This window comes from Lactuca serriola, chromosome 4 (genome assembly GCF_051521515.1).
Source record: "Lactuca serriola cultivar US96UC23 chromosome 4, Lser_US96UC23_V15, whole genome shotgun sequence".
Lineage (NCBI taxonomy): Eukaryota > Viridiplantae > Streptophyta > Magnoliopsida > Asterales > Asteraceae > Lactuca > Lactuca serriola.
In genome coordinates, this window is record NC_136411.1 from 198,847,252 (window position 1) to 198,857,676 (window position 10,425).

Genomic DNA, 10,425 nt, shown 5'->3' on the forward strand with positions numbered 1-10,425 from the left:
GTTACTTTGTGTGAGATAATGTTAGTTTCAAGAAACGTTGCTTTACGGGCTATGAACACCCAGTTTTCATCTTTATGGAAGAAGTAGTAACCCACGGTTTCTTTTGGGTATCCCACAAAGATACACTTTTGAGATCTAGGGTCAAGCTTATCAGAATTTTCTCTTTTAACATATGATTTACAACCCCATTTCTTTAAGTAAGACATTGATGGAACCTTTCCATGCCATAACTCATAGGGAGTCTTACTATCCTTTTTAGTTGGGACCATGTTTACAATTCGAGATGTGGTTTCAAGGGCATAAACCCAAAGTGAACGAGGAAGGGAAGTATGACTCATCATCGATTGGACCATATCAAGTAGAGTACAATTTCTCCATTCTGAGACACTATTATGCTGAGGTGTTCCTGGTGGAGTGAGTTGTGACACTATGCCACAATTCTTCAAATGTTCATCAAACTCATAGTTCGGATATTCACCACCACGATCTGATCATATGGTTTTAATCTTTTTACCAAGTTGATTTTGTACTTCATTTTGGAAAACCTTGAAGACATCGAATGCTTCATATTTGAGTTTCATGATATACACACATCCAAATCTACTGTAATCATCAGTAAATGTAATGAAGTATCTTTCACAGCTTCTGGTCATTGTTCTAAAAGGTCCACATACATCTGTATGTATGAGTCCTAATAGATCCAAATATCTTTCACCAACACCGGTAAATGGAGCATTGGTCATCTTGCCACATAGACATGATTCACATACATCAAAAGACTCTGAGCCTGTTGACTCTAAGATCCCATCCTTTTGGAGCTTAGCAGTGCGAGTTTTACTTATGTGCCCAAGTCAACAATGCCATAAATAAGTTTTATTTGAGTCTAACTTTGTTTTCTCATTTAAGTTGAACATTGAATTATCCTTTTTGTATGAACCATTTAAATTGATCTCATATATTCCATTTTTGGCACTAGTCTCAAAATAGAACACATTATCTTTAACCACAGAAATGTTTTCAGAATCAAAGTCAAACTTATAACGAAAACCTTGTTCATACAAGAGAGAAGTAGATAGAATATTCCTAGTTATACTAGGTACATAACAACAATTGTTCAAAATAATATTAAGGCCATTTGGAAGCAAAATATGATATTGTCCTATGGCTTTGACAGCTACTCGATTGCCATTGCCAACATGAAGTTCCAAATCGCCATCTCTTAGTTCTATAACATTCTTTAGTCCCTGCAAATCATTGCAGATGTTAGTACCACTTCCAGTATCGCATACTCAAGAATTAGTACGGAATTCATGTAATTCAATCACATATATACCTAAGTTCCAACCTGATGGACCTTGATCTTCTTAAGTTCCTCTAGGTATTTGGGACAATTGCGCTTCCATTGTCCCTTTTAATTGCAATGAAAGCAATCAGAGTCAGCAGCACGATCGGGTTTAGGAGTTGGGTTAGTAGAAGGATGCTTCCCTTTACCTTTTCCCTTGCCCTTGCCTTTCTTGGCAGCTTTGCCTTTCCCCTTATCGGTATTATTACCAGTTTTCTTCTTGGAGATTTGACCTTCACGGATCATCAACACTTGATTGTTCCCAGATTTCTTGATGTTCGCCTCAACATTTTTGAGCATGTTATGAATTTCATTGATGCTCCTCTCCCAGTCATTCATTTTGAAGTTCATCACAAATTGGTTAAATGACTTAGGCAATAAGGCTAGGATCACTTCGGTCGCTAGCTCACCCCCAAATGGGAATCTGAGGTGGGCAAGTTGCTCAAAATAAGCTTTCATTTTGAGTACATGTGCACTCACAAAAGATCCCTTGGCCATCTTGCAACCAATGAAAGCATTCAAGGTCTCCAACCTCTCTTGCTTAGCCTGAACTTGAAACATGACTCTCAATTGTTCAATTATTTCAAATGCTTAATGAAACTCAAAAGTTTTCTGAAGTTCAGGAGTCATAGTTTCAAGCATGATGCAAGCCACTTCGGTTGAATCATTAACATGGTTTCCCCGGGCATCTTTCGATGCTTTGGCATCATTAGCTGGGAGCTCTTCTGGGATAGGTTCATCAAGGACACAGTCCTTTTTCTTGAGCTTGAAGAAAAGGACAAGATTCAAGCCCTAAAGAGGATATAACAAATGGAAAGTCAAGGTTGAAGCTTTTTACCTCAAATGAGCTGGAAATGGAACACAACCTTTGGATCTACTAGCTTCAACTTGAACTCACAAGCTCCTTCCTCCTTCTCAAGCTTCACAACCACCAAAAATGCACAAAAATGGCTTAGGAACACTCAAACAAGGCAAGGATTTCGAGTTAGGGTCTTCTGGAAGTGAGAGGGGCGATGGAGGCTGGTTTAGGATGAGATAAGTTGTTTAAATAGGGTGCAAACCTTAAATATTAAGGTTTCATCCGGACATCATCTACTCGTCGAGTCGGTCCCACGACTCGTCGAGTAGGTCACTAAACCTCCCAGTCAAAATCGAGTCTACTCGACGAGTTGGGCCTCCAAATCACCGAGTCCCAGTGCAAAAAATGAAACTACTTGAATTTAAATACGTACCAGGAACTAGGTGTTACAACACTGTATCGTTTAGCTCCGCCTGAGATGTAAGAGTTGTCTACGTAGCTCCAGGAGCTGCTAGACCGAGGATTTATTCGTCCGAGGAGTTCCTCGTAGGGAGCACCGATTTTGTTCGTAAAAAATAAGGATGGGTCATACAATATGTGTATCAATTATCGAGAGATGAACAAGCAAACGGTGAAGAATCGTTATCCGCTTCCGAGGATTGATGGTTTGTTCGAGCAACTTCAGGGTGCATCTTGGTTCTCCAAGATCGATCTTCGGTCAGGGTATCATTAGATGAGGATTAGGGAAAAGGATATACCGAAGACAACTTTCAGGACTTGCTATGGTCATTATAAGTTTGTGGTGATGCCATTAGGGCTCACCAATGCCCCAACAACGTTCATGGATCTCATGAACCGGGTTTGTAGACCGATGTTGGATCGGTCTATGATTGTCTTTATTGATGATATCTTGGTCTATTCCAAGACCAAGGAGCAGCATTTGAGGGAGGTATTGGAGACCTTGAGGATGGAGAGGCTATATGCCAAATTCTCCAAATGTTATTTTTGGTTACGGGAGGTGCAGTTTTTGGTACACATCATCAGTCAGGAGGGTATTTTGGTTGATCCAGCCAAAATTAAGGCGGTGATGCGTTGGGAGGTTCCGAAGAACGCATCTGGAATCCAAAGTTTCTTGGGTCTTGTAGGGTACTACCAGAGATTTATACAAGATTTCTCCAAGATCATTGTACCGTTGACCCGGTTGATCAGGAAGAATGTGACTTTTTAGTGGGGCCCAGATCAGCAATTGGCCTTCGAGACCCTGAGAAAGAGATTATATGAGGCCATGATTTTTTCCCTGCCCGAGGGTCTTGATGACTTGGTAGTGTATTGTGATGCGTCCATTTCAGGATTAAGGGCTGTAATGATGCAAATGAGACATGTGATCGTGTATGCTTCGAGGCAATTGAAGCCTCATCAGGCGAACTACCCCACTCATGATTAGGAATTGGGGGCGGTGGTTTTTGCCCTCAAAATCTGGAGGCATTACTTATATGGGGTTCAGTGCACCATCTACACTGACCATAAAAGTTTGAAGTATTTGATGGATCAATAGAACTTGAATATGCGGCAGGGATATGGTTGGATGTACTAAAAGATTATGATTGTGAGATTTTGTATCACCCCGGGACGACCAATGTAGTGGCCGATGCCTTGAGCCGTAAGGCGGCGAGTGCTCCGATCTGAGATGTTTTCCTGAGGAGGACGATGATTTTGTCTATATTGGATATGATCAAGGACACTCAAGTTGAGGGACTAAAGAAAGAGAACTAGACGGTGGAGTGGATTTGGGGGCATATTCCACTTTTTGTGCGAGACGGTTGGGGTCTATTGACCTAATGTGGTAGAGTTTTGGTATCGGTTTCTGGGGGTGTGAGGCTGAAGATCTTGGAGGAGGCACATAAATCCAAGTTTTCTATCCATCCGGGGCCACGAAGATGTACCAAGACTTGAGATTGAGTTATTGGTGGCCCTGGATGAAACGGGAGATTGCTTGGTTTTTTGAGTGGTGTTTGACCTGCAGGAAGGTCAAAGCCGAGCATTAGAGGCCTCATGGTAAGATGCAGCCGATACCTATCCCCATGTGGAAATGGGAAGAGATTTCTATGGATTTTATCACGAAGCTAGCTAGGACGGATCGGGGTGTGGATGCCATCTGGGTTATCGTGGACAGATTGACCAAGAGTGCTCATTTTATTCCGATCTCCGAGAGTATTTCCACTGAGAAGTTATCAGATATTTATGTGCGGGAAGTGGTGGTTAGGAACGGGGTGCCAGTGTCAGTAGTTTCGGACCATGATGTTCGTTTCACCTCCAGGTTTTGGAGGAAGTTCCATGAGGAGTTGGGAACTTAGTTGCATTTTAGTACTACTTATCACCCCCAGACTGATGGTTAGAGTGAGCGGACAATTTAGATGCTTGAGGATATGCTTTGGGCATGTGTATTGGATTCTAGAGGGAGTTTGGATACTTACCTTCCACTGGTCGAGTTCTAATATAACAATAGTTATCATGCTAGTATTGACCGACCCCTGTTTGAGGTGCTTTATGGTTGGAGATGCAGGACTCCAGTTTGCTGGGGGAGGTCAGACATCGAGTTATGGGGAGTACTGATGTGGTACTTAAGATGACCAAGATGATTCAACGGGCTTGCGAGCAGCTTCAGACAACGAAGAGCAGGCAAAAGAACTATGTAGATAGGCACACATCGGACCTAGAATTCTAGGCCGGGGATATGGTACTCCTGAAGGTGTCACCTTGGAAGGGTGTTATCCGTTTCAGGAGGCGGGGCAAGTTGGGCCCCATGTTTATTGGCCCATTTTGGATTATCGCCCGGGTGGGAAAGTTTGCGTATCAGTTGGACTTGCCTGAGGAGCTTGGGCAAATCTACAACACGTTTCACATTTCGCAGTTGCGAAAGTGTGTGGCTGACGAGTCGATGGTGGTATCGCTTGATGACATTCAGATTGATGAGGGCCTGAATTATGTGGAAAAGCCCATTGCGATTCTGGACAGAGAAAAGAAAGCCCTCCAGAACAAGGAAGTGAAGCTTGTAAAGGTGCAATGGCAGCACCGAAGAGACTCCGAATGGACTTGGGAGTTGGAGGATGAGATGAGGAAGCATTATCCGGACCTTTTTGCATCAGCAAACTTCGAGGATGAAGTCTAGTTCTAAAGGGGGAGATTTGTAATGCTTGGTCCAGGTATGAAATAAAGTCATTTATTTTCAAGTCTTGAGTGGAAATCGGCGAGTTGGGAGGCTTCAACTCGTTGTGTAGAGTTTTCTCCAGCTGCACATTTTAACCACCCAACTCGATGAGTCGGGGTGTCCCAACTCAACGAGTTGGCACAGTAAGTGAAAACCCTAATTTTTTGGTGTTGCATCCTATATAAAGGACTTAACTTCTTTGACTGGCCTCCTTACCAGCCTCTCTTGCCCAGAGGAAACCCTAGAATTGTTTTCCTTCTTGCATATTGAGTAGTGTGAGCTTAAGAGTGTTTTTTGGTGGTTCTTGAAAGGAGTCTTGAAGAGTGAAGCACCTAGCTTAGAGGAGTGACTCTAGATCCAGAAACTCTTCATCAAAGGCTACATCTTTGAGGTATAAAGTCGTCACCTTGGCATGTAGTTTATTAGATCTATTTTCTTGAAGTTTTAGCTTAAGTTTTGGGACTTTGGTTGAGTTGTCCAAGGAGAAGAGGTTTCCAGGGGTTGATGGAGTAGATCTGACCCCTACATGACCTCTTGAGGCTTAAAGTTGCAAACTTTAATGGCCTCCATGTCACATTCATGTAGTATGTCCATTATGAAGCCAAAAAAGGACCTTAGAGGGCATTTCTAGCATGCATGGACATAAAGTTGGAAACTTTACATGATTTATACACCTTGGGACATCAGATCTGTATTTTGGAATGTTGTAATTTAAGTTAGGGGCTTATTGGGTCAAGCCCCTCTTTAAAGAACTAGGGTTTGGGGTTTTAAGGCTTGTGGTTGGTTCTTAAGGGTAAAGTTGGAAACTTTACCCTTCTAGATAACATTATGGAAGGGATCTGAGGTTTGGAATCCTTGGATTCAAGAAAAATGGCTTAATGCATTAATTGGAATAGCAGACTGGAGAACTCGACGAGTTTGTAGGGGAACTCGGCGAGTTGGTTTAGGTTTGTCACAATTTTGTCGGAGAAAGGGGAAAAACTCGACGAGTTGTAGAGAAAATCGACGAGCTGGATCACAATATCGCGATTATGCCTTTGAAGGGAACTCGAGGAGTTGAAGGATAACTCGATGACTTGGGTCAACTCAGGGTGTTGACTTTGACTTTGACTTTGATCAAGGTTGACTCTTAGCGTTTGAAGTTTTGTGTTGAATCTAACGAGTTGCTTATGTTTAGAGATTGAGTGAAGTTGATACTCGAAGCCGAGACTTATTCAGCTACTATCAGTATTTGAGGCGATTCTTCTTACCACACTCATGAGTCGAAGGCACCAAAGTTGACCCATTATTTGATATGATATGGTTGTATAGTATGGGAAATCGTATGTTATTTGATTTACGTAGAGGCTTATGCGAAGACCATGGGGGAGCCTATGATACTTATCAAGACCATAGAGGGAGCCCATGACATGAGGATATCGGACCATGAGGGTAGCCCATGACATTCCGTTGAAGACCATGGAGGGAGTCCATGGCAAACTGTATGTATATGTATCAGCATGACATTTTGTGATTATATCTTTTGTGTGATTGGGAAACTCACTAAGCTTGTGCTTATAATTTATTTGTATGTTTCCGGTACTTCCATTGATAAGGGCAAGGGCACGGCTTAATGACGAGGCATGCATTCTCCGATGTTTTCACATTTGGTCATTTGTACTTTGAATTTTCAAAAAAACATGGATATGTATTGGGAATTTTATATTTACTATGGTTAATGTTATGAAAACAAAAGTTTAAAATTTTTATGAAAATTGGGTTGTTACACTTATGAATGATTTCTTTAGGTTTTTCTCACGATATCTTACGTGGGATAATCATTGATGATGTGTTTGTGGCTGTTGATGCTTATGTCCATCGCGATCTCGACTGCTTGGTTGCGTAGGTCTTGTGGTTTGGCTTAGGTCTTGTATTCTGAACATCGTAACTTCTTTATACGATATCAGATTTTAACAATGTTTATATCAACGTGTTCATTTTTTAATTCTACTACAACTTTCGTTAAGATTACTCCCGTTAAAATGTAATATATTTTTACTTACAATTTTACAAAAAAAAAATACATGCATTCATAAAAAACGTATGGATATAAAGATCGTCAGTTAAAAAATATATTACTTTTCAACAAGAGTAATATAATTGAAAGTTGTAGTAGACTAAAATATAAACGCATTGATATAAAGATCGTATGAAAAAGTTATGATGTTCAGAACACATGACCTATGCAATCAAGTAGTCGATATCACGGTATACATAAGTATCAAAAACTCTAAATACCTTATTAATGATTGTCTCATGTAAGATGTCGTGAGAAAAACTTAAATAAATCATTCATAAGTACTCAATGAGTACAAAAACAAAAATGACTTATTTTGCAACAAAAAAAATATGAATGACTAAATGTGTACAAAAATATTAGGGCTATATATGTACAAAGTGAGAAATATATTACCCTATTAAGTCATTTTTACAGGCTAACATGGAGTAGCCGATGATAAGGACTAAATGTGTACAGTTTAACAAGTCGAATAAGTATGAACGAAAAAAACTTAGTGGGAAAATGTGTACAAATAAAAAAATATATCACCCTTTTAAGTCAATATTCTATTTTTGAAAAAAAAAATTATTTTTTATGTATCAATATCGATATATATTTAAAAAAAAATCATGAACATTAATATATATAGTTTTCTTTTCTGAAAATACATGCCTAAAAATAAAACAAAAAACTAAAATTGATTTTTTGGTGATAAATACATATCCAGTATAAATCTACAACCAATATAACCAATATTTTGGTGTCGATCATTTTTATATTCCGCTTTTGGTTGTGTTAAATACAATAAAAGAATAAAAGAAAGAGAATAAGACTTATAAGATAATTCAAAAGTAGTAAAGAAAAGAAAAAGGTGTTTAGACATAAAAGTACGATATTATCCAGGAAAGAACCAATAACTTTCTGCCAGATCTTTTTCAATCCATCTAAAAAGTCTTCGAGTGCACCAAAACTTCTATACAACCTAAAGAATCCAGTGTGCCAACGTATCAAGGCCACAACATATTTGTGGCTCAAAAACCTTCTCACATGCTGATGTGGCATCCACCTTTCTCCCACAACCCCCTATATTTTTCAAACCTATTCCTACCAAGACTTCTGCCACTTCCCCACTTAGATTTTTACACTCAACATCTACCTTTCTCCACCGCCGGCAACCACCACCCTCATGACGGATCCCGGTATCATACTGTTTGGGAAAAAGATCGGGTCTTTGGAAACCCCCAAGATTTCCGATTCTCCCCACTTCGCCGTCGCTGATGGTGGTGATAATGGTTTTCCGACGGACGACAGTCCCAAAACTCCTTCTATCGATGAAGACGATTCGCCGGAGAAACACCAAACCACCGGAGGTCTAAAGAAGCCTGACAAGATTCTCCCTTGTCCTCGATGCGAAAGCATGAACACCAAGTTTTGTTATTACAACAACTCGAACGTCAACCAGCCACGCCATTTTTGCAAGAGTTGTCAGAGGTACTGGACTGCCGGAGGCACGATGAGGAATATGCCGGTTGGAGCAGGTCGCCGGAAGAAAAAGAACACTTCATCGGATTGTCGTTTTATTATCTCTCACGAAGCTTTTGATGTGGGACCTCAGATTGAATTCGCTGCTGATAATTCCGAAGGAGTTTACAATACTTCTCGTCAACCAAAAGTTCTTTCCTTTACTCCAAATTCGCCGATATGTAGAGGGAAAGAAAGCGGAGACGATTGTTCTAGTGGAACAACCACCGTTGTTTCTTCCAATTCCGTTGTTGAGAAACCACAGGAGAATAACGGATTCCATTCTCAAGTTCATTGGATTCCAGGGACTCCATGGTCGTATAATCCATGGGTTCCAATGCAGATTCCGACGGGATACCCTCCGATTCCATTCTACCCTCCGCCGTACTGGAATTCCGTTTCCTGGTTACCTCCGGCGACCTCTGCTCCAAACTATTCAATCCTAGGAAAACATTCATCAGATCGGGAATCAATTAACCCAATTGAGGAGCCGAAGAAACAGAAGAATTCGATTCTAATCCCGAAAACGCTTAGAATCGATGATCCAGATGAAGCTGCGAAGAGTTCTATATGGGCAACCCTCGGAATCAAGAACGAAAACTGTAGCAGACGAGATCTCTTCAAAGGGTTTGAAGCAAAAGGAGATGAAAAGAAGAAACAACCGATCACAGAACCTTCGTTATTATTACAAGCAAATCCTGCTGCGTTTTCAAGATCGCTTTGCTTTCAGGAAAGAGCCTAATGTGATTTGTGTGAATACGATGTTAAAAATCAGTATAATATAATAGGAGGGAATAGCAATAGGGTTAATTTGTTTTTTTTTTTTTTTTTTTTTTTATAGTTTTAGTCTTTTAGATGTTCAGATTTTTGTAAATCTTTTGTTGAACTTTGAATGATAATCAAACAGGATGAACATTTCTATACAAGAAAACTGTTAAAGTGTTGAGTGTTAAGTGTAAAGTGTTAATCACTAAGAAAGCATCAATGAGCAGTACAGTACAACCCATTGATGCATACAACCATCACTTTAGAGTGCACCTTACTATATGATAAGTATATCTTTATATCTAATAATCTTGGAGTGCACCTTACTATGATATATCTTTATATCTAATAATGAATAATATTGGTAATCTGGATGGATATATCAAAATCAGAAGAAAAGTATTAAAAAGAACGAAGATATTTTCATGTCATCAAGAAATTGAGACCACATTTTGGGTGTAAAATTGAGTTGTTTTGTGGTCCCAAAATGGCATATATATGTATATCTATATATCTTTTGTAATGGGTATTTTCTTCCTTTTGCTTTCTTGTTTTATAAAGTAGTGGTGGAACTATGGTGGCCCAGATTTGTTTATATTGGTAATTTATATAATATTAAGTTTTGTATGATTTATAAAATCGAATCAATGGCTCTCAAATCAATCGATCAAGGCCACACATTTGGTAAAATTATCTGACAAGTTTGAGAATATCCAGCTATATTTATTTAATTATATCATGTGGGTATGTGT

At 39.7% G+C, this 10,425-nt stretch overlaps 1 protein-coding gene and 1 pseudogene across 1 annotated transcript; one reads left to right on the plus strand and one right to left on the minus strand.

The window, feature by feature from the left end:
- Positions 1-1,411: 1,411 nt before the first annotated feature.
- On the minus strand, positions 1,412-1,840 carry LOC145099109 (uncharacterized). The gene has a single exon (XM_079036695.1). The coding sequence runs from the start codon at positions 1,838-1,840 to the stop codon at positions 1,412-1,414; it is 429 nt and encodes a 142-aa protein (XP_078892821.1).
- Positions 1,841-8,393: 6,553 nt separating this feature from the next.
- On the plus strand, positions 8,394-9,839 carry LOC145103133 (cyclic dof factor 1 pseudogene; annotated as a pseudogene).
- The last annotated feature ends 586 nt before the right edge of the window (positions 9,840-10,425 follow it).

Coding starts and splice junctions, on each gene's coding strand:
- LOC145099109 (XM_079036695.1), bottom strand. CDS start 1,840: ATGGCCAAGGGATCTTTTGTGAGTGCACATGTACTCAAAATGAAAGCT.